At 36.3% G+C, this 24,059-nt stretch overlaps 5 protein-coding genes across 6 annotated transcripts in view; 2 read left to right on the plus strand and 3 right to left on the minus strand.

The window, feature by feature from the left end:
- On the plus strand, window positions 6,760–8,486 carry LOC110267815. The gene is made up of 2 exons (XM_021113628.1): window positions 6,760–8,359; window positions 8,479–8,486. The coding sequence occupies exons 1-2, from the start codon at window positions 6,760–6,762 to the stop codon at window positions 8,484–8,486; spliced, it is 1,608 nt and encodes a 535-aa protein (XP_020969287.1).
- LOC107622504 lies at window positions 8,504–9,532 on the plus strand. 2 transcript variants are annotated; one of them, XM_021114885.1, is made up of 2 exons: window positions 8,504–8,938; window positions 9,187–9,532. In XM_021114885.1, the coding sequence occupies exons 1-2, from the start codon at window positions 8,548–8,550 to the stop codon at window positions 9,237–9,239; spliced, it is 444 nt and encodes a 147-aa protein (XP_020970544.1). In that variant the 5' UTR covers window positions 8,504–8,547; the 3' UTR covers window positions 9,240–9,532. The 2 variants fall into 2 exon arrangements, with proteins under 2 accessions (XP_020970544.1, XP_020970545.1); XM_021114886.1 differs by having other exon boundaries at window positions 9,193–9,532.
- Window positions 11,247–18,411, minus strand: LOC107622682 (RNA polymerase I-specific transcription initiation factor RRN3). Its single transcript, XM_016324663.2, has 15 exons — window positions 18,142–18,411; window positions 17,968–18,051; window positions 17,793–17,864; window positions 17,578–17,649; window positions 17,255–17,491; window positions 16,726–16,836; window positions 16,532–16,636; window positions 13,964–14,089; window positions 13,810–13,878; window positions 13,629–13,735; window positions 13,158–13,241; window positions 12,962–13,049; window positions 12,341–12,460; window positions 11,983–12,167; window positions 11,247–11,867 (listed from the first exon to the last, which is right to left on the minus strand). Exons 1-15 carry the CDS (start codon window positions 18,253–18,255, stop codon window positions 11,576–11,578), a joined length of 1,866 nt encoding a protein of 621 aa, XP_016180149.1. The 5' UTR covers window positions 18,256–18,411; the 3' UTR covers window positions 11,247–11,575.
- Window positions 19,260–21,894, minus strand: LOC107623881 (actin-related protein 6; the record flags this gene model as incomplete). The annotated part of the gene is given in 7 exon segments (XM_016326276.2): window positions 19,260–19,668; window positions 19,754–19,816; window positions 19,917–19,967; window positions 20,073–20,157; window positions 20,353–20,416; window positions 20,498–20,723; window positions 21,322–21,894. Coding segments are annotated over 7 exon segments (705 nt in total). The 3' UTR covers window positions 19,260–19,538.
- The window catches only part of LOC107619865, a 2,891-nt gene continuing 1,707 nt past the window's right edge, over window positions 22,876–24,059 (minus strand). The window contains exon 2 of the mRNA XM_016322103.2: window positions 22,876–23,431. Within this exon, the coding sequence (XP_016177589.1) occupies window positions 22,972–23,431 (460 nt within the window). The 3' untranslated portion in view covers window positions 22,876–22,971. The remainder of the gene's footprint in view (window positions 23,432–24,059) is intronic.

Genomic DNA, 24,059 nt, shown 5'->3' on the forward strand with positions numbered 1-24,059 from the left:
TCGGCTGTGTTTCCAAAATTAAGGCATAATGATCTGAACTTATGGCCGGAGCAGCTTTTAGAACCACATTCTGATGTAAATTCAGCCATTTCCAATTCACTAATACCCTATCTAGTCTTTCTCTAGTGACAAAGTTATTTCTTGGGTTGCTGTACCATGTGAACCTACTTCCTTTAAGGTCTATATCTATTAAACTATTATCATCTACAAATTTTCTAAAGGAATCCAAATAAATTTTTGGTTGAGGATGAAGGCCTACCTTTTCGTCTTGACTTAGGATATCATTGAAATCCCCCAAAACAGCTTGAGGTTCTTCCCTGTTTCTATTACTTACCGTAAGTTCCCGCCAGAGTTTCCTTCGCTTTTGGAAAACTGGGTTGCCATACACGAAAACACCCTGCCATTTCATAACATTATTAATATTAATACTTGCTTTAATATAATTATCACACCACTCATAAACATCAATATTAATATTGGATTTCCATAGCAAACATAGCCCACCGGACAAGCCCCGGGGTTCTACACAAAAAAACTTGTCAAAATTCAGCCTTCTTCTAATCCTACTCATTCTTTCTTGACTGGCCCTGGTTTCCATTAAAAAAACTATAAGCGGCTTTACTTTTTTACAAAGGTTATACAACTCAGAAATTGTTGGGGCAGCCGCTATTCCCCGACAATTCCAACTGATGATACTCATGGCTGAGGTTGGGGCTTGATAAGGCTCGCCTCCTCAGCCGTTTGCATTCCAATAATCTGACCAGTAACTAGCCTAGCTAACTGATACTCCCCTGAACCATTAGAGTTGATGCTGTTCTTGGTTTTCTTGGGTTCTCTATCTTCTTGCTCCTCCTGGCTCTCTCTATAAGTTAGCATTGGGATCTGTTTTGTTTCTCGTTTCCTCTTCAAATTCAGATTCAGTTCCAAATTTCTTTGCAAGTCGCATTTCCCAATCTGTCTGTGCTTCCATTTCTTTTTCTTCATCTTCGTCACTTGCCAACTCAACATAATAGATATTCTCCCCTGGCTTTGCTTTTTGGCACTCTCCTTTATGTTTCGCCTTCTGATCTTCTTTGGATAGTCTTCCAGTAGCATTCTCCTTTGTTTCCCCCTTCAGAAGTTCTTGTTTTTCTTTTTCCTCTGTTCTGGCTACACACTCCTGTTTGTCCCACTTCCTTGCTACCATAAGCCTTTTTAATTCCTGGCCTATAGTTTCTTTTTCTTTTTTTCCTTGGCCATCAAAAAATTTGATGAATGGTTGGTGTTTATACTTAGCCCGTAGAACGTTGGCCCAGTCCACTTTTCTCTTGGTTTACAAGCTAAATCCAGAATTGAGCCTGACAAGTCGATCCAATAGGGAATATCCAGTCCATGAGGCCTCATCTGAATAGGTCAGAACAATTTAGATACGGGTGTCTGAAATCCATGGTTCTGAAAATCGAACCGGACCGGCCGGTTCAATTGGATTAACCGGGAACTGGTCATTTAATCGGTCCGGGTAAGGTCAAAAATCGTCTGACAAAAAACCAGTGAAAAAACCGGTCGAACCGGTGGTTAACCGGTGAACCGGGAGAACCGTTCGGTTTTTAACGGTTTTTGGTTTGAAAGTTAAAAAACTAAACGGTGTCGTCTTGGCTCTTTAAAAAAAAAAAAAAAACGCCTAAGATTAAAGCCCTAAATCCTAATCAGTACCCACAGAGCCCCCAGCCCCTTTTGTTCAGTCCCTCACCTCTCCACACCTCAACCCTAATTTCCTTCCAATCTTCCTCCAACCCCAACGAAGAGCAGCCGCCACCATCACCGCTATCCACCCTCATCGTGGGTCGTTGGTGCTTCTGCCCTCCTCGCCCTGCTCCTCATCGTTTCTGCTTGTCACCTCTTCTCTGCTTCCCGTCAATCTTTCCGTTGCTGCCTCTTTGCTCCGCACCATGTCTAGGGGTGTTCATAAAAAAACCAAAATGTGGTTAATCGGTTAAAAAATCATAACCACATTTTGGTTAACCAGTTTAATGAAACAATTTAAAAACTCGTTTTGGCCTTTAAAAAAAAAAAAAAAACGCCTAAGATTAAAGCCCTAAATCCTAATCAGTACCCACAGAGCCCCCAGCCCCTTTTGTTCAGTCCCTCACCTCTCCACACCTCAACCCTAATTTCCTTCCAATCTTCCTCCAACCCCAACGAAGAGCAGCCGCCACCATCACCGCTATCCACCCTCATCGTGGGTCGTTGGTGCTTCTGCCCTCCTCGCCCTGCTCCTCATCGTTTCTGCTTGTCACCTCTTCTCTGCTTCCCGTCAATCTTTCCGTTGCTGCCTCTTTGCTCCGCACCATGTCTAGGGGTGTTCATAAAAAAACCAAAATGTGGTTAATCGGTTAAAAAATCATAACCACATTTTGGTTAACCAGTTTAATGAAACAATTTAAAAACCATATCCATATTTTTTAGAATTGGTTAACCAAAACCAAATTAAAAAACCGGTTTTTAACCGGTTAACCAAAACCAAAACCAAATTAAAATCAAAACCTAATTTCAAAACCAAATTACATACTCTTTCTCACTCTCTCTCTCTCTCTCTCCCTTTCTCTCTCCCTCCCTCTCCCCCTTACTCTCTCTTTCTCTCTCTCTCTCTCCCTCCCTTCTTTCTCTCTCTCTCTCTCTCTCTCATTTTTCTCTTTCTCCTCCTCTCCTTTTCTCTCTCCCTATCCCCTCTCTCTCTCTCTATTCTCTATCCCCTTCTCTCTCTTCTTTTCTCCCTATTTCTCTTCCTTTTCCCTCTCTCTCCCCTTTCCTTCCCCCCTCTCTCTCCCTTCTCTCTCTAACTCATTTTTCTCTTTATCTCCTCTCTCCTTTCCTTCTCTCTCTCTCTCTCTTTCCTTTTTCCCTCTTTCTCTCCTCTCTCTCCCCTATCTCTCTCTTTCCCCTTCTCCCTCTCTTTTTCTCTCTCTCTCTCTCTCCTCTCCATCCTCTCTCTCTCCCCTCCCCTTTTTTTTTTCTCTCTCTCTCTCTCCCCTTTCCCTCTTTCTCCCCCTCCCCCTCTCCGCTCTCTCACTTCCTCTCTCTCTCTCTCTCTCTCTCTCTTTCCTTGTCCTCTATCTCCCCCTCCGTTCTCTCTCTCCTCCCCTTTCTCTCTCTAATCATCTCTCCCCTTTTTCTATCTCTCCTCCTCTCTCTCCCCTCCTCTCTCTCTCTCTCCTCTCCTCTCCTCTCCTTCTCTCTCTCCCATATCTCTCTACTTTCTCCTCTCTTTTTCCTTGGGGAGAGAGAGAGATAGATAGAGAGGAGGGGGAGAGAGAAGAGAAAGAGAGGAGGAGAGAGAAAAATGGGAGAGAGAGAGAGAGAGAGAAAAGAAAGAGAAGAGGGGAGAGAGAGAGAGAGAAAGAGAAAAAATTATTTATAGAAAATATTGAAAAGAGATAAGAAAGAAAAAGGAACGAAAGCAATGGAAGGGACTTCATTATTTACAAATGTTACTCGTATCATTTAGAAAAAAATTAGATTAAAAATATTCAATTAAAAAAAGGTTTAAAATTTTGGGTTTTTGTATGTAAAAATATTAATTTTTGTGTAAAAATCTATTTTTACATGTAAAAACCAATTTTATGGTATAAAAACCAATTTTTTAGTATAAAAACCGGTTTTTGGACAAAAACCGGTTTTTTGTGTAAAAATATTAATTTTTGTGTAAAAATCTATTTTTACATGTAAAAACCAATTTTATGGTATAAAAACTAATTTTTTAGTACAAAAACCGGTTTTTTGGTACAAAATAAAACTGGTTTTTTATATAAAAACCGATTATTTTTTTAAAAACCGGTTTTTATTTTAATAACCGGTTAAAAACCGATTTTGAAATTCACTAACCGGTTAATAACCGGTTTCATCATGTAAAACCAATTTGGTTAATTAACCAATGCTATATTTTTGGTTAACCAAAAAACTGGTTTGGTTTTTGGATTAACCAAACCATGAACACCCCTAACCGTGTCTCGTCGTCGTTGCAGACATTGCTTCTCCTTGCCGTCGTCGCCTCTCAAAGATCCGCTTGGAGCTGCTGGCGTTGCAATCTCTGTGGTCGTTGTCCTCGAGCCCTCTCTCTCCTTCTCTTTCTGTCTGAGCAGAATTTCTTTCCTCCTAGCCGTCACTTCCCTTCCTCCCTCGTTGCCGGTAAGCGTGCTACTTCAATTTATGATGTTGCTGATTTTCTGAAATAATGGTTTGTTTTGAATGATTCTGTTGAAATTTTTTTGCAGAGTTAATTTTGTTGATGGAATTATGAGTTGGGGTTGATAGTTGATTTTAACAGTGGTTGTTAATTTTGTGTTCTGAGTTGGGGGTTGTTGGTGATATAATTCTGAATTTAATTTGGGTGCTGATTGCTGAGTATAAATTCTTTGTTTATTTATTCTGTTTTTGGATTTTCTAACTTTGGATGCTGAGTCCTCTGTGTTTGGATTCGAGTTTTTATTGTTGAATATTTGATTAGAAGTTTTTGTTAAAATTTTTGTGATTCTGAATTTTTTGTGGCTGGTGGTTTGACTTTCCATGTAAGTTTGTTATTCTGATTTCTGTTTTGTGATTCTTGAACATGATCTTTTGGGTTCTGGCCTCCAAAAGCAAGAAGTGTATGTTGTTGCCAAAAATGTGATTAGAGGTAAAAGGGAATTTCTCTGAGATGATGAACTTGAACACAAGGGATAATCTCTCCCTCTGTAAGAAAGTTTCATCATCTACAGAAATCATCTCTAAAAAATGATTAAATTATATATGACTACTTTATAAATACTACAACACAGGTATTTGTTTCTTCAATCTAATCTTATACAAATCTGCTAAAAATACTACTTTTAAGTTGCACGCGTTATCCCCCATTCCCCCCTTCTTCAACTCCTTCCTTCAGGCAAAGAGCAAATTGCCCTAGCCTCCCCCAATGAAAGCAAACCCTAGCCTCCACCAATAGTTGTCCCCGTCTGTCGGAGTGAGAGACTGCTGCCGCCGTCTGTTGCACTCAAGAACTTCCGTCTTCGTGCTCTTGGGCCTCTCGCCGGATCCTCCACGTCGGGTGCTCGCATCTCGCCGTTCTCCTCTGTGCTCGGCTGCTCGCGCCTCCCTCCGCCAGTGAGTGCTCGAGCTGTGCGTGTTGGTTGCTGCTCGTCGTCCGTGGTTGTCTCTGCTCGATTCTGCCTCCCAGTCTCACTCGAGTCTCGTCTCAGTCACTGGCATCTCGTGGTTCGTCTGTCTCGTCACCGGCGGCAGAAGCAACTCGTGGGGGTGTCTCTTGCTTCGTCGCCTTCCGTGGGTTGGTCGCCAACTCGCTGTCGACCGTTGGTGAGTCCCTGCACCATCGCTTCCCTGTTCTCTCTTTTTCAGATTTTTCTCCTCCCTGTATTTTTGCATGTTGCTGTAACTTGAATTTGTTGCTTCTCAGTCACAGAATCAGAACAGAATACTCAGTCAGTGCTTGGTTGATTGGCTTTGCTCACTGATTGTATTTGATGATAAATTTTAAATTGATAACTTTTAAATTTTAAATTTGCACTGTTGAATCTTTTTTCATTTTTCATTGTTCTTAACTTCTGTTCTTATTAAAAAATTTGCAATTGGTGATCTTTTGATTTATTATATGCTTCATGTTTTTAATTTCACTCTGCTTCTAGGCTTTGAAATCAGTTTATGATAACTGTGATGCAATTATTTAGTTGGATAATTGATGTAATTATTGAGTTCAAGAGATTGAGTTTTTGATTTGCAAGGTGATTTTTGGTTGATTTTTTATTTAATTTGGTAATGGTGTTTATGATTGGGGTTATCTGGTTTTCATTCTTTTTGAATTTGGTAACAGTGTGATTACTTGTTGCTATTTGTAATGTTTGTTGCTGAATGATGATTGTTCTTTCTTGCCTCTGTTTAGTAATGTTTATTGAAATTTTGTACTTTTTCAATGCATATTTGTATATGTGTTATTAGTCGAAGTCATGTCAAGGCCATGCAAATTTATTCAATGTAGTTAAGCATTGCTTGCCTAGTCCAGTATGTATGCTCTCTGGTTCCTAGAGTAAACATTTTGCGAATTCATGAATATTATAATGTTTCTTAGAGACAAATTCATAGGGGGAGCATTGTATAATCTCATGTTAACAACAGAGACAAAAACTCACCTCTCTACACTATATAATCATGCATCTAAGCTCATATCTATTTCCAGTTAGTTTGTAGTTTTGTACTATATGTGATTTGTACATATCATTGTAAAAGAAAAAATAACACTGGTTACAATTGTTTGTTGAAAATGTGCAAACTTAAGTCATGAAAGTTGTTTGTATAATGTGAGATCTCAATGAATAAGTAGCTTTGCATTGTATTCAATGATTATGTTGTTTGAATGACAGTGTTGTCATGAGACAAAAAATGGGTTGAGTTATATTTTAGGATGTTTATTTATAATTTATATCCAACATGGTAATCTCCTCTTTGCAGTGCTGTTTCAAGTTTTATGTTCTTCGTGTCGTTAATTTTTCAGGATTGAATAAAAGTGTGTTGGATATTTTGTGTTTTTTTTTTTTTTTTTTTTCATGGATGAGACTTACAGAAACTATTATTCTGTGGCTTTCAGAAGACCAAAGCTTTTGGGATGTTATTGAAGAAGAGCCATATGGTAGAATCAAGGTAATATTATACCTTGGAACATATCGACCCAAATTGAAGAGCTTTCCGCTTAGAATATCACTTTGTCACTATCAAGCTTCACACACAGCTCGCTCTATGTCAACTCATAACGCCACCCGCGACGGCAATAGACCCAATTCATTGGAAACATTGGTTCGCAATGGGGTGCCGATGAAGAACCACGATAGCTGGTGGATATTGTATGGTTTTGGAGCTATTATTGGAATCGCATTTTTTCCTGCAAGTTCCAACTTGAAGCATCTAATGGGAGGCTCAAAACAAGTACTGTGGAAAATCATTGTGTTCGTTATTGTCTGTGTTCCTGTGGTTGTTTTGCCATTTGTCCTTCATCGTTGGAAATCGCGAAGAGTGAACGATTCACCCAACCGGCGAAGAGTGAATGATTCACCCTATCGTAGTCAAATCAAAGCATGTGGTGTATTCGGGGCCCTGTTGCTGATCTATGTCTACACCTTCTTTTCTAGTCAAGGAGAAGAACGAGAACAAGAACACCACAATAAGACACCAAAAAGTAAGTTAGCATATGGTAGCGTATCGCTTTTTGGATTTGCTCTGATGGCGTTGGCTCTGTCAATTCAGACTAACTACGAATTTGTTAAAGAACTTATGGACTTCTTTGTGGAACTTCTTGTGGTGGAGCTCACCAAAATAAAATGGTATTATGGTTTCTTAGGAGCTCTGTTCAGTTTCTTGCTCCTCATTTTCCAATCGTGTAAAGAACCATCTGAAAGGGGCATCCCAATTAGTGCAGCGGATTTCCAACAGACTCCAAGCCGCATCAGCAACTCCACCCTTAGCCGCCGGTATACTAGAACAGATTCCTCGTCTCTAAACCCAGAGGAAGATCATGCCGGCGGAGGAATTGACAGCAACACTGCCTCCCTCTCGGGAGATACTACAAGGGATTCCTCGCCTCTAAGCCTACCAGAAGATCACGCCGGCAGAGATGTACATCACGATCCAATTGACAGCAACACTACCCCCCTCTTCCCAGATACTAGAACGGATTCCTCGCTTCTAAGCCCGACTCAAGATCGCATCATTGGTGCTCTTAATGAGAAGGATCAAGAACTTGCTGGGAAATTACGGAGTGGTTTGAGTACGTACATCAATGGTTATACCGAGGAGATTCCAAAGCCAATAATGGAAGACACCAACTTTATCAAGGATACGATTAAGCAGGCAGTTGAGGCTCTTCGCACAATAGTGACTGGTATAACAGCCAACGATGAAGGAGTGGAGGAATGGTTGGAGACGAAGTACAAATCCAGTCGGATACAGTTCTTGTTGATGTGCAAATCCAAGTTGGAACCGGACAAGGAGGCTACAGTGAGTGTGATCAAGAAGTGGATTAAACACTGCAACATAGCATTCAAGATACTAATTCCCAACGAAAGAGTGATGTGTGAAGAAATCTTTGGCGAATCCTCTCCCATCTCCGAACGGTGTTTTATGCACTTTTGCTGTCATGTCAAACAAGATATTTTGAGTTTTGTCCAAGATGATATGCCTACACTGATGAATTCTCCTGAAATAACGCTGGTTTTCACAACAGTGCGTGACCTAATTGTTCCAGAGTTCCATTATTTCCGGGATGATGATTTCCCTCCCCAAATTGACAAGTCTACTTCTTGTGAAGTTCATCCAATTACCATGAAAGTAATGCACCGCCTGGGTACTGCTTTTGAGAATAGGGACAACATTGAACCAATCCTCAAAGCATATCACAGTGACAAAGTTAGAGTTTTTAGGGGACGGTCTTGGATTACAAACTATATATATTGGAATGTGAAGGAGTATGAGGCCTCTTTAGAAGCCACCTTCAATAGTGCGTATGATTATGAATTGCGTGGTGTGTCTATCATGGCTAATGTTAATTACATATTAAAGAAGGCCTACGACTTTAGATTTGAATTAACTGAGGAGGATGATTGGGTCAAAGATCAAGCGTGGAAAATTCAAAGGTGCCGTAACCAATACTGGGACAAGCAGGCTGAGTTGCTGGGCTTTCTGAAGCAGCATAATGAGAATGCGACTCAAGCTTCAGTGAAGAAGATGCTATTTTCATTCGGTGAAAACATGTTTCTTGACAACAACACCTATGCTAATGACGAAGAACTAGAATTATCAATGGTCGAGTCCTTTATCCCAAATTGTGAAAGTCTCGTTAAGATATTCTGTGCTTTACTGAATGGCAATCAAGAAACAGAGATAGACGATACTGAATGGCAATCTTTTGAAGATGAAAGCCAAGGTAAGATTCCAAATCTTATGACTTGTGTTAGATTTCTCTTTTTCTTTTTTTTTATATATTTTCTTCATTCTCGGGCGTGAAAAGCCCATTGTTCTGAAAATCGAATCGGACTGGCCGATTCAACCGGGTTAACCGGAAACCGGTCATCTGGTCGGTTCGGTTCCACGGTAAAACCGTTCTGCAAAATTCCATTTCCTACTGATGAAAATTCTTATCTCACTCCTTTGTATCATTTCCCTATTTTTCAGATGATGAGACGCCGTTGCTTAGAGTTCGAGGTAGCTCTATTGCTTCGAGTTAGCTACCACTTGATGAGCAGCATTTCTATGTTTCTGGAACATTATTTGTGTTACGTTTTGCGTGTTTATTACTTGATGGAGCCATTATAAGACCTTAATATATATAGATTGTTTTTTTCTAGATTTTGTGTATCGTTTTGCGTTTGTTTCTTGATGGAGCCAGGAGGCATTATAAGACCTTTATATATATTTATATTTTCTAGATATATATGTATGGTCTAGTTGAGGGTATGATTGTATGTGTATTTATTATTTTACTTTATTTTCCGATTCAAACTTTATCTTTTGTCATCAATACAGGTATGTATTTGTATGTTATAGACACCAAATAAAAAAAAAGTGGAAAATGTTTCTGGTCTAGTAAATAAGTTGGACGCACTTATTTTGCACTTAAATCGTGTATGTTAAAAGTTTAAATTGGTAAATAGATAAAGATGAATGGTTATATTTTAACCGGTATTCTAATGCAAAAATCTTTTTTTTTTTAATTTGAAATACAATATATAAAAAAAATATTCTTGTTATTACCCTCATAAAATTCCTCCATTTACTATATACATTCCCATATATATGGTAACAAATTTTAAGTTTTTAACTGATTCGGTAATGAACACTTCAAAAATTTTATTTCCATAAAAAAAATTAACCCATTTATTTTATCTTCTAGAATCGTATCACTTTCCTAGTAATTTCGATGCATATTTAGTTACTGGTTTCTGACTTTTTTATTAATGTGACATCTTTTTCAATATTTACTATTAAGATGTTATTTTTTTAACTTAAATATCACTTTTTTTATTAAGGTGATAATTGATTTTTATTTTATTTTTCATTATGATTAATTATAATTGTTTTAAAAAGGTGATATTTGAGTAATTAGTTTAAAATAGAATGATATAGAAATGTTCAATTGATAAAATTAGACAAGAATGTATTTACTATTTAGAGATCAATAACTTAAGGAATTTCAACTAGAATGATATATATATCAAAGGAATATATTTGTATCTTCATTATTATTCATCAATAAGGATTCATTATTATTTAATTAATTTAAATACCCACTTTCACAAGTATCGACTATTCAAAAAAATTATTTATTTTTTATTTTTTCTCTCCTCTAGTGCACCACTATCACACCACATGTACGGATTTCTCTCAAATTCTTTCTCTATCAACACATCTCTGCATTATAAGGTTAAATATAAAGTTTTCACTGAAAACATATCTAAAATTGAGTGAACAAGACACATTCAAAATTCAGAAGAGAAATAAAATGTAATACCTTATTTCATTATTAGTTGAGTTTTTTCACTATGTATTTGAAACATCCAAAATTTCTAAACTAATGAACAATTGCAAGAACAATAATACTCTCATATATAATTTCTGAAAAATTAGAAATAGCATAGCAGAAACACAAACACATCCAATATTAACATGAATAAAATAAACACATCTAAAATTATATCATTACACATCCAAATTACACTAATATTTCAAACCTGAAATCAATAAAGTAGTGAAAATTAGGATTTAGCACATCCAAATTATATTCATATTACAAAACCCCTATTCATACATAGTTGCAAACAGAATTACATCCAAATTATATTCATATTACAAAACCCCTATTCATACATAGTTGCAAACAGAATTACCTTAGACAGAGAAGGATCACGACAGTGGAGGAGTTATAAACAGAAGTAATTACCTTAAACAGAATTACTAATTTTTTGTGAACATAGCTCATCTGAACACAAGTAGTTATAAATAAACGAAAGAAAATGAAAATAGTATTATCTAAAATTAGTGTTTAATTTAGTTGGTTTTGTGATATGAAATCTTTGCAGACGATTGGTTTAACTATGGTTAGAAAAGTAGAGCACAAGACAAGAAGCCCAATGGCAAAAATAACAATTCCAAAGCTGTTGATTATTAAATCAATCAAAGATAGAGCAAAAGCTGACAAGGTAAAAGCTAAAAATATTCTTGAATCATCGCAAAAAGAAGCAACAAATTGTGGGAGTGATTCGTAAGATGTGGAGGTTAAAATGGTTGATATGATCTTTAAAACATTACAATTACAAGATAGTGACGAGGAACGGAATCTTAAAAATGGTTGACTCCTCTACTCATTTTCTTCAATAGGCAGCACAAAATGAACATTAAGTTAAAAACTACACATAAATTGCCCGAATATGGGGGCAAAATACCCCAAAACACTGCACAATGCTCCCCCCTGTTTTCTTCACTATAAAGAACACCAACATAGACTTCCTAATCCTACCACACCAAAACATGCAAAATTGACATGTTTTTCGACACAAGAATATCATTACAAAGACTCCGGACTAGTGGATGGTCTGATTCTTGCGGGCATTCTTGCATTTTGCTGTTGAAAATGTAACAAAGACTTGTTCTTGGGCGTGATAGACATTCTATTCAAGTCGGGGTTGAAATCCAAACCTGCTTGTACACTCACTGTCATGTCATCTTCAATCATATCATTCTCATTCATGTCGGCAAATTCGTCATCAGATGCATCGCTGCCACTTTCACTGAATTCGCCATCGTCGGCGCCATCACATTTGATCTTTGACCAGCGTGCAAAATGTGGCCTTATGTAACTGTAGACAGCAATGAAATTTAGAGTGGAAGGCAGAAGCAACACCAACAACTAAACTAAGAAAAAAGTCTGGACAAATCTAACGATTTTTTCCTTCATAAAACTAGATTACAAACCTTTCACTTTTCTTCAGTAAACAAGGATCAAAAGGAAAAAACATGTCGAGTCTATCTATCCCGCCAAATGCCCTCGAAAGATCAGATTCGAGCATATCATCGAAGGCAAATGATTCCGATGTCATGAAGAGCTTAGCAGCCTTTGCTTGTCTTAGGAATTCCACTACTACAGTAGGTAGACAAACCTGTTGGAGAAATGTAAGCTTAATTATACATCTTAGATAGAATAATCAAGGTTGGAGCAAATAAGAATAGTTAACCAAAATCAGTCCAGTCTTCAGCGACTATATCGCTATCCATAAAATCTTAGCATTTTATGCTCTCTATAAACCATGATAGCTTTTGAGAAGTTCATTACCTTCAAAGGATTCAATTTATGTTGCAAGATTGGCTCCATGGGCATATTTAGAAGTTGCATTTTGAGCCTTGGAGCATCCATCAGAGATCTCATTCGAAAACACAGCAAATACATGAGAGCCTGCTCACGAAAACAAGCTTATGAACACTAAAATCCAAATAATCTACCAAAAAACTTGAAAGTAAAAATAATAAACATGATACCATCAACATGAAATGATTTTGCAGTTCATAGAAATAAGTTTTCTAACCAGGTTAAAATAATTTGCAAGGTAACCAAACCAAACCAATTGCTTACAATAAACAGCCAATGAAACAGAAGAGGATTGAGGGCTCAAAAGCACATATCAGAGGAAGCAATAACTGGAAGCTTTCAAACAATGGCATTGAAAAATGATTTATCTTCCTATCAACTTCTGCCAAGCATCCTCTTAATTACTAAATTAAGAATTTTCTTATAAATATTTCTAGAGATTAATTATATGTGTGTTTTAAGAGAATCTTTAGAATGTTATAACGTCAATCCTGTTGCATTACTTGTCCAATTAATGACAAGTCATCAGGTTTATAGCCCTTCCCTCACCATATGCAAGAATAGAATGTCAAATGCTAATCGACATACCTGACAACCAGAATAAAAAACTTGATGTGCTCGCGGGTTCATAACAGAATCATGTGACTTGCAATAGTTAAGACACCAATCTACCAATCTGAAACCTCATGGGAAGATAATCATATCAGTTAGTACCATTTCCTATTTTATATGATAAGACAGAAAAAGTAATTAGGCCATGTAAGGAAACTAAATGTTCCCAAACCTTTGTAAGATGCTAGCAACTAATGCCGCTGAAACAAACTTTGCACGCGACAAATAACTAGCAAGATAAGCAACAGCACTCATCCTGCGATAAATGAAAACAACTAGTAATGTCATACGTGAAGTCTATACAATGCTCAGCATCATATGCACCACATTACATCTTCCACAAAAATGATGTTAAAACAAAACAAATAATTCAATAAATAGGAGAAGCACACTAAATCATTTAAGTTCGATTAAATAATTAAATTCTATAATAAGCTGCTAAGGGGCCCCATTTGATAAGCATTAAATAATTTACAGTAAAAAAAATATCAATCAAAAATAAAAAAATACATATGACCACACTAACATCAATTACGACACTTCACAATGAATGGGGGCAAAATATTTAAATCATCAATTGGTGCTGACAGCCACCTGAACTTTTAATTTTCAAGTTTCCACCACAACGTAAAATCAATTTTACCTAGTATTGGGGGGATTAACATTGCTAAGAAACATCTCTGTAAGAACCATGGCGAACTTCTCCCCACAATCTTCAGGATCAAGTGCACATGCATAGAACACTACAAACTGCAACAAAATAAAGGCATTGATAATGTATTTCACAAAACAGTACCAACTTTAGAGAGAGAGAGAGAGAGTACCTGGGTGAATTTTGACTTGTAGGCATTCAAAATAGTCCTTTGAAATGATCTCACTAGAACATTAAATACCTAATTAAGAATTTAATGAACATCTAGAAGTTAAGTATATAGTACAAATTAATCAAAGCAAATATATGCAATGTCTGAAAAATACCTCAGACAAACGGCCACTGCTTTGACAGGACTCAAGATGCAAAAAAGCCAGCTCAATCAAGCTATCTAATTTCTCAGCAATTGTGTTTCCCTCCAAACTTTTCCTATTTAAATATTCTGCAGCAGGCTGTAATAAAATAAAAAAACAACCATGAGATAGCACATAAGATATATGATATTGTGAAACACACAAGTGAAGACAAAATCTAGAACACATATTTGTGTTAATAAGATGATATATAGACTGGCAACTAACATACGTAGTAAATTGGAAGAATTACATAATGAATAAAAGTTGGAAATATATTGCTCATAGATGAGCTAATAGCCTAATAGAACCTAACTACATTCATCTTTCAAAACCTTGCAACTAATTTGCATAGAAGTTGGCTGAAAAATTAACAGTAAGCTGACTGCAGAACAAAGATTCAAATCTGATGCATGCGCAAGGCTTTGCCATGAGCCCATGACAGGAAAGGAGTTTCATCCATGATCTTAGGTTAATGAACTTTAAAAGTACTATAAAGGGAGAGCTCAAATGATCACTGCTAAAGGAAAAATGATGAACTGGCCAAACTCTAATTACTATCATATTATAACTCTTCTAAATTGTATAAGGAAATGTGATTGTGAATTGTATACTGCTTATTTAGCATTAACACCTGTCCACTACAAGTTTACTGCACAATGACTTCCCTTCTTGGGAATCCAGCAATATGTAATGTCAATGTAGTTTATGGAAGAAGAGATTAGAGATAACTCTATGGCCGAGCTGCATTCTTGGTCTCTTTCTTATATAAACAATCATTCTAATCACTTTCTGAATTCCAAGTTCTATTATGTACACATTTCAGCAGATTCTCAGTTAGTTTTACCATAATGTATCTAGATTCACTTTTGCCGTTAGATTTGGCAGAAAAAATTATACCAGGTTTGCTTCCAAGTCCTTCCTTTTTTGCTTTCTGGTCCTACTCATTTTTGGCCTTTTGCCAAGATAATTACATCCCAAAAGATGGATTTTTTCTTTTATTCAATTTGACTTTCCCTTGCATTTTCTATCACAACACTGCTATTTCCAGCAACAATTAGTGTATACCACGTCATGCAGCTCTTAACATGCATGACTCATATACACTGCCTATTGTCATTGTTCCCCATTGCAAACTACTAATTTACCCCTTAAATATAAATGGACGAGCATAAATAGTCAAATTGTACGACAAATGAATACAACTGCCAATATTTACAAGGCTCTATTTTTCTTTAAACAATATCAACACCTTTCTTAAGCAAGCAGACAGTATTGGTGCCTCTTGCCTAAAGATAGTAGTAATACATCCCTTTGTGCTTTAAGAGTTGTGTTATACTTTGAATATTGGGTGTAGTAGAAGTTCAGTAGTTTGAATCCATTCTACGCAACATTGCATCCAGTTACGGACTATTTATCTCCCCGCTCCCAAATACGGGAGGAAAAAAGACACTGGTATAGATTCACAAAAAAAACGAAAGCAGAACATGTTTACTCGTATCTCAAAAATCTACAAAATATCATGATGATCAAAACAAGCTTCAGTCTTCCATATTGACAGCTCAAAATATTGCAATTGAGACATGTATAGGACATATCTAGTATGGTTAAAAAATTACTCATCATGGACAACTCGATCCCAGCTTGGTATATGATATACAAAGAGTTAGAGTACCTGAGTTCACCATATGAAGTTTTGCCACTTCACAAAGCCACCTAACCTCACCCACAGCCTGATTAAGCCAAGCCTGAATATAATCAGCTTGGCATGTTAGCCTGAAACAGGCAAACACCAGAATAAGGCCCTTCATAGTTTGGTAGGGCTAATGGCTGCTTCCACAGCCTTATAAACATACATACAGGCATGCTCTGACAAAATCACCGTTGAAATATCAACCTATGTCAGATTGACCACAACTTGCATTTCAGATAAACTTCAATGTTCCTGATTCCCATCAACATCCATCTTACATCTCTTGCTAAGGAATTGCTAACAGATGTATTGAAGTCGACAAGATTCGGTGGGTGATTGTGTTTCAGGTCATCTAATAGTGCAATGATTGAACTAATCAAAAGAATATGTAGCCAATTAAATTGACAGGCAGATCATTGTTCGTGTTCCATGACATGCATATAAAACCAATAAAAAGAGGGAGGTGAAATATCAAACTTCAGACAGTGAATTTGCAAAAAGGAAACTCTTTCACAGCTCCACATTACTCTAGCAAGCACCATTTCAGCAGCATGAACTATGGATGACTATGGAACTATTAAGCAATAATAACAACCTCGTTCAATCTTTTCATTTCACAAAGCATAAGAGATGGAACATAAATTAACAAAACTTCACTAGATAACACAAAAACACACTATATCATAGACAAGGCATGTTAAACAGAATAAGAGATTCCCCTGCTGAAATTTTAATTTCATTTTTTTTTTATCTGACCAATTAAGAGGAGCATCATCTTAATTTTCAAAATGCCATTAAAAAGAAGGAGACATCAAGATGAACCCTAAATTAAAAATATTGGACCATACCAGATTATCATCCCCATCCGCATCCGCAAATTCGGCATCCTCTAATTCCATTTCAAATATGCCTTTGGCATCTTCCTGCAAGAGGCCATCCCATCCAATTTCGACCTGAAATAGATCAAAAGGGATTAATTTAATGGTCAACTGCCATCACTTTTCTTTGAACCAAAACATAAAGGGCGGCTTAACCAACATACATCGAGTTCTATCAACCTATCTACAATAGCAGGCAGCATCGTAACACCAATAATTTCTCCAATTGCACCACTTTCCAACTTTAACATGTTCTCCACGTACATGAGAATCTCCTACAAGTATCAAAAGAAGTAAATTAAGCTTTGACAAAATACTGCAATTGTCGAACTAGTTCTTACATATGTTGAAAAGCTACATAAAAGACATCTGAAAATTGGAAATGCTCCTCAAATTAACATATTGGTTTCCTCATATTGTTTTGGCATCAAAATGCATACAACAAAAGCATGTAAATGATTACTGGAGCAACCGGAGATGGTTTAGAGTGCAAGAATAAATAATGCCTCCACATTGTAAACATGAATAAATTTGGGATACAACAAGGTGGGGAAATGAAGCTTAGATGGATGTTAATTGCCGTCAACCAAGTTGACAGTCCATCACATACAACAACAAATTCACAAAATGGAGCAACAACTAGCATAAAGCGGTTACTTAAGCACTTCCGATGGAAGTGAAGATTGAACTCACCGGTCCCTTACTGTAGGTTAAGGGCATCCTCTGGACAACTATTGGAGAGAGTCGCAAAGGGGCAAGAGGCACCAAAACAGCTATGGCTTCAAAAGCAGCATGCACACGAGACAGAACTTTATTCTTCTTTTCAATTCCACTCTCCTGCTTCAGACTATCCATGAGGTGATTAGGTGGAGTGAAGTTATTCACAAGCATCTCCAAAGACCAATCGATATATTTCCCATTCGAAGCAGCCTTCAAATAGGGTAAAAAAGAAAAGAAAGGTCAACCAAGCTTAATAACAAAGATAAAAGGGGAAAAAACAGAAAAGAAACACGTACCAAGGATACAATCAGCTCAACCAGTGCATCCATAATAGAAGTTCCATAATTCCACAGGCTCATTCTATAAACCTGGCAAAAACAACTTCAGTGAGAACAACTATATCTTTATAAATTGTCCATTTCCTTCCAACATTAACAAGTTCAACACTTCAAGCACAACATAAACATAAACATAAACACAAGCAACAAGTCCAATGTGAAAAAAAACTTACTGCAGAAAGAAGAGATTCGTGATGAACAGAATCTATACATGAGACTGTTCCAGAGAGGGCCTTCAAAGTTGTCTGTAACCAACATCATATCAAATATCAGCACTATGTATTAGCAAACATATATAACATTTTTAATTAAGTCACAATTTTCACGTGCTCTAATTTAAGAACTCACCTCAAGTAGAGCAATCTGATCGGGATTAAGACTCTCTTTCCGGTGCAAATAACCAACAAGCTCATCATAATTCTCTCTGTCACCCTAAGAGTGAGTAAAATCCACCATTTTAATTATCAGAAAAATAATAAAAATCTAAAAAAAAAATCTAGAATTATATTTTGCTCTACGTACCAAAGTGACTGCTAAAAGTGCATCTCTAACATGACAAATTAGCTGAGAATCAGTGAATTCAGGGTCCTCCATCTCAGTAAACTCTTGCTTCTCGGTTCCACTAACCCTTCCCATTAAAACGCAAAACGCGATCCAAACAAAACGGAGTTCGTTGTTGTCGTTTGGAGAGAGTAAAGAAGTGCTGCTGCAGCTGCTACCTCTTCGTTAAAGAGAAGGGAATGGCGGCTAAGAAGAGGCAACAGGAAAGAGGGTTTTGAGGCAGAGCAATTCATACTTTATATCAGGGTTCTAATAATCAAACCGGTCATCAAACGGTTTTAATTACTGATTTACTGATTTATTGACAACCGGTTCGACTGTAGTTTAATAAAAAAAAATCATTTTATAATAAAATAATAAAAAATAAATAAACCCCCCCTAAAATATATAAACCACGTATCTTTTTTCGCTTTATGAATTTGTAGCCCTTCAATTTTTAAAATATATAAATCAACCCATCAAACTTTGCAAAATATATAAATTAGTCAAAGATAAGGATGTAACTATTTTTTTTGCCCTAACAAATTATAATTCAAATAACATAGTTTTTCATACTCAGAAGTTAGAGTTCGAATCCCTATTTTCGATAATTAAACATCTCTCCTACATACTTTACGCTAAATGTAATCTACTAATCTGGTCAGATTTTATTTGGGCCTTTCTTCGGCCCATAAGATATAATGGGTAAATTTCAATTGGAAGAAAAATTGACAATTCTCTACCAAAAGAAAATAAAAAATTAACACTTCAATAGTATTTGATTTAGTATTTGGGGCAAATACTATTTAGTCAAATTCTTACCAAAGAACAAAAAGTATTCAGCCAAAATTTTAAAAAAGAAATAGTACTTAGATTAAACAGAAAAAGATTAACTTAAAAAGTTTGGTTTTTTAGAATTATTTTTAATCTATTTTTTGGGAAATTAATCTAAAGAAAAATAACTTTAAAAAATCTTTAGTTTGTTACGACTTTTAGTCCTTTTTCTATTTTGGTCTATATAAAAATAAGAAATTAGTCTTAATTAACTGAGGTACGATCCAGGCCCAATTCGATGACAAAAATGTCTAGTCCACTGTGGATTTGCCGATTTGTAATGCACCAAAATTTGGAATCTTCTTACCCCAAAAAAATAGCTTTGGAATCTCAAAGCTATTACAGTATTCCTGATTCCTTTCCAAGTGGTTATAAACTTAAAAGCTGTACATACCTAACTACCTAAGCATGCTGCATGTTAAGTGCAAGTTTTGCAATAAAAGATACATACACCTCACAATCCGTCTAGTAGATTGAACTCTAATAAATAGCGAAAATATGACTTAGTACAAGATTGGAGCAATGGAGTTGATGGCATGCAAAAGTTAATGAAAGAATCTCTTGCGACATCTAGCAGAACCAAGCTCCTCATACTCAGACTTAGTTACACACATTGCTTCAAAATCTGGACTTGACGCCAACAGAGATCCTCCTCGCCAAACACCTAGTATGGGACTACAACACAAAAACGAGTTAGTTTATGGAAACTTCACTTCTCCCAACATCAATGAAACAAAACTATTTAGGGAACGGGTTTTACTCTTCTTGAGTAGTTATCTTCACATGATAGTCATCGGGAACTAGTGGTCGGAGCTCCTTCTCTCTACATTGTTGATTGTCGATAATTTAATCACGGGGAAGCAAAGTGCACAAAAATTATGTTATCATGGAACAAGGTATAGTGGATAAGACAAAGAACTTACAATCTCTCAGAAAACTGAGGAAACAGCGTGCTTCCGCCGGTTAAAATTATGCTGCCAAAAGGAAAATCGGATAGATAGATTGCAAGATGAACCAGAGAATCAAGATGTAAATAACCATAAACAGAACCATCAGAGTAAATGGTTTGAATTAGAAACCTTTCATAGAGTACAGGGTGGAGATGTGGATGGCACGAATTGACAGCTCGAACAATACATTCTGCTAGCCCAGCTTCATTCATACCTGCAAAACTGTTTTTATTAGTATTTTCAGAGAACACAGAATGATAATAAGAAGCAAAGAGCCAAGTAGACTAATATCATTCTTTGTTTTTGTCATTGGTATCTAAACTATATTTCTAGGAACCGGACTATCCCCATTTAGATTAACTTGATAAACTCAATACTCAAACAAAGAGTGTTGTGTATGAATACAAACCCAAATTGGCAGGTTGGAAGATCATCTCAGGGACAAGAAACCGTTCATTTGTCAAGTCAAATTCCTACAAATAATAAAATGAAAGCAGGAAAATCAAACAACTGCCATCAACATCTCATACTAAAAGAAACGCGCCTACAAATACATTTTTCGATAGATCAATTCTGTTTCGGTCTTGAGGCATCTCAGCAATTTCCGGGCGGTTCATATTCCCCTTTGTTTCCTCTGGAAGAGGAGGAAAGCCACAAGTGCCATCCTTCAAGGCAAGATAGTTGTGTATTCGCTCTGGATGCTTAACAAAACCCTTGGTGTATGTGATACCATCGGGAAGCACATATGTGCACCTGAAGAGATTTTCTTTTCCACTTTCCCTATTTAGAAAAAAAAAAGTGAAGACAAAGAAAAAAGAAAAATGCACCACATAAACGCATTTAGGCAAAAGGATTGTTATGAATACTAAACCTTACCACCTATTTGGTAATTGGTAACTAAATTGAATCCATCCTAAAACTGATTTACCATTTTACTTGAAACTAAATAATATCATAGAGAAACACCTCACGGATTCAGTTCCTTCAAACAACCCAATATCAAACCAGACTCATCTAGGTATGATTTGCAAATCAAGTATTCAAGGATTTCAACTCAAAATGAATAACCTAAAATTCCCCATTCAAATCAATTCTTGATGGATTCAACGGAACACAGTGATTCAATCTATTTTCATACTCATTACAAACCACATATTGAATTCAAATATCTAATTTTTTTTCATCATACTATTAGTATCCAGACCCCATTACCAGCAATTGACTAGTCAAGCACAGGAAATTGTGGCTACCTCTACCAGCAGTTCATTTAGAAAAATATGAATACAATGTCATGAAGATTCAACAAGTTGATTCCAAACACACACCCCTTTGCACTAATGCATGCTAAATGCCAAAGAAAAGAAAGCATTTCGGGTACCTGGCAAGGCGGAGATCGCGCGGCACATCAAGGGAGACGAAACAGAGCTTCTCTTTGACATCATCAATGAGGAAGGTCTCCTCCATCACATTAACAGATCGAAACGAAACAAGCTCCTTCAGGTAATTAGTAAGCGCCTTCCCACCCAAATCGATTCTCTTAACACCATAATTCAACGTGAAATTCTGAAACACAGGCGAAGCATGCGTGAAAGAGAACCCGCAATCAACAACTAGGCTGCACTGGGCCCGAGACACAAGCCCGTCGGGCCTGCGACTTGCTTCGTACAGGTGCACCAGCGAGGGGGAATCTGCCACGTACAGTGCCCTAAAATTGAAATCTTCGAAGACGAGCTCGTCCAGTGAGCGCTGAATGGAGGGAAGAGTGAACAAGGGTTCGGTGACGAGAAGAGAGGACTGCGTTGGGTTTATGCGCAGGATTGACGAGAAGAGGTGCGACCAGATTTCTCGTTGGAGATCGGAGTTTATTAGGTATCCGCGGTCCAATGGTCGCCGGACGGCGGCGGAGGTGAGGTCCGGCTCGGCGGCGGAGGAATCGGTGGAAGTAGTTGTGATTGGAAGGACATGGTGGTGGTTATGGTGAAGTCACGTGCAGTGCCAGCTTGTGTGTCCCGTTCTCATGATTGTGCTTCGGTACGGCGTCGTTTCAAGGTTCACATGTTCAGTTCATAAGTAGTTCTGCGGCGGAGCTTCTTGCCGAGGAGATGCCAGCGGAGAGACCTATTCCGCTATTCGGAGCAGCTCAACCGCATCATGTCTGATTCCAGAAGGGGCTACTGAGGTCAGGTAGTGGCAGCCATGGAAGCAAGCTTGTTGGTGCGACGTCGCTGCTGTGAGAGAGAAGATCAGAAAGGAGATTTGGGTCGGGTTTTTTTTTTTTATCAAAGATAGGAGATTCAAATCCGCAAGCTCTTAATTGAGTATGGAAAGATTATGTCATTTGAACTATAACTCATTGGCAAAAGAGACCTTACAATTGAGTTCATAGTACTGTTAATATATATACATATATATAAACACCTTCTTAATTAACTTTAACCTTAAAATTAAATATAATCGACCACTAACTTAAATTTTTGTTATCTTAAATAACATATCAAAAATAGATGATTTATAAGTAATATGCACACTCTCTCTACTAATTAATATAAATATATTAGCAATAGACAATAGTAGTAGGACTAGGACATAGAAGTTTGAGGACAAACATTATTATTGATTTATTTCTCAGTTTTTGTTAGATGAAATTCAGGAAAACACACATTTGCAAAAATCAGTAACGCCTACCAAACCTGGGTATAGCGTGATTATACTATGGTAATTAAAGTAGTTATAAAATTTTAAAAAATATTATTAAAATTAAAGTAATATTTTTTATTATTAACTTTTTTTAAATATTATTTAAAAAAAGTACTAAAATATAAAAAAAAAACATAATTTTATTGTTAATAATATTTATATAATCATCATAAACATCTTAACATATTCATGCCAGAAATTTACCGATTAACATAACCAAAGAAATAAATAAATAAGTGATGAGATATTAATATTAATTATTTAATTTGTCTATTCATGCATGAAACAAAATAATAATCTAATATAATATCTCACTGCTGGTGGCAATAATTCAACTACTACCCAAACGCAACTCCAAATCAATTTCTTCATAATAGTTTCCACTACCACTCATGAAAGAAGAAGAGCTTGCACCAATAGTAGTTGTTGTTGGGATTATTCCAAACAAGAATCCATATTGATCATAGTTATTAGCGGCGGTATTGGTAGTAGTAGTGGCGGTTTCTCTAGTACCAAACATTTCATTATGCTCTTTCTTCTCCGGAAAAAGCATGAGCGTTTTCTTAATTGGTTCATCTCCGGAAGAAGGGTATGTTGATGATGAGGATGGGTTTCTTATTCTAAAGTTGTAGAAGTGTGTTGATGATGATGGTGGTGGTGATGGTGGTTGGTGGCTAAAGAATCTATTAGCATAGCTCTGAACTTGTTGTGGTGTCTTGTTATGAAGATAGTGTCTAGCTATTTTATTCCAATGTCCTCTTCCATAATTGCTTAGTCCCATCATAAATAACCTATGCTCAAATTAAAACATCCATGTATATACAATAACAATCAATGTCTTATAGCAAAATGATGAATTAAGGAAACAAAAATTAATTTTAGGGTACAACATAAAAAAATACACTCAGAATTATTTTATTACATACCGACAAAAATACTTTTAAATTTTGTTATCGAAAAAAAGTTCTTATATTATTTAAAAACCTAAAAAATATACAACTGTAAACTAAAACGTTTTACATTAACGGAAATAAGTGACGTAAGGAATAAAATTTCTTATATAATAAGTAATGACATTGGCAAGTGAGTCACATCACATTTTTTCATTAATAGAATCGGTTTGTGATCATGGTTGAATATTTTTAGCATATTTTAAAAGAGAGTCACTTAGATAAAGACACTTAAAATATTTTTTTTAAAGATGTTTTTAAGTAATTAAAATTCAATAAGTATAATTTATTAAACTATGTTATTTTATCAAAATTAGATCAGATAAATTGATTTGACCACAAAATCAATAAATTATATCTTGAACGGATCTAAATTAATATTTTTTATAAAAAATAATTACAATATCCCTATTATAAAAAAGACTAAAATATTCTTATTATATATATAATTGACAATTTTAAATTTTAA

This window comes from Arachis ipaensis, chromosome B10 (genome assembly GCF_000816755.2).
Source record: "Arachis ipaensis cultivar K30076 chromosome B10, Araip1.1, whole genome shotgun sequence".
Lineage (NCBI taxonomy): Eukaryota > Viridiplantae > Streptophyta > Magnoliopsida > Fabales > Fabaceae > Arachis > Arachis ipaensis.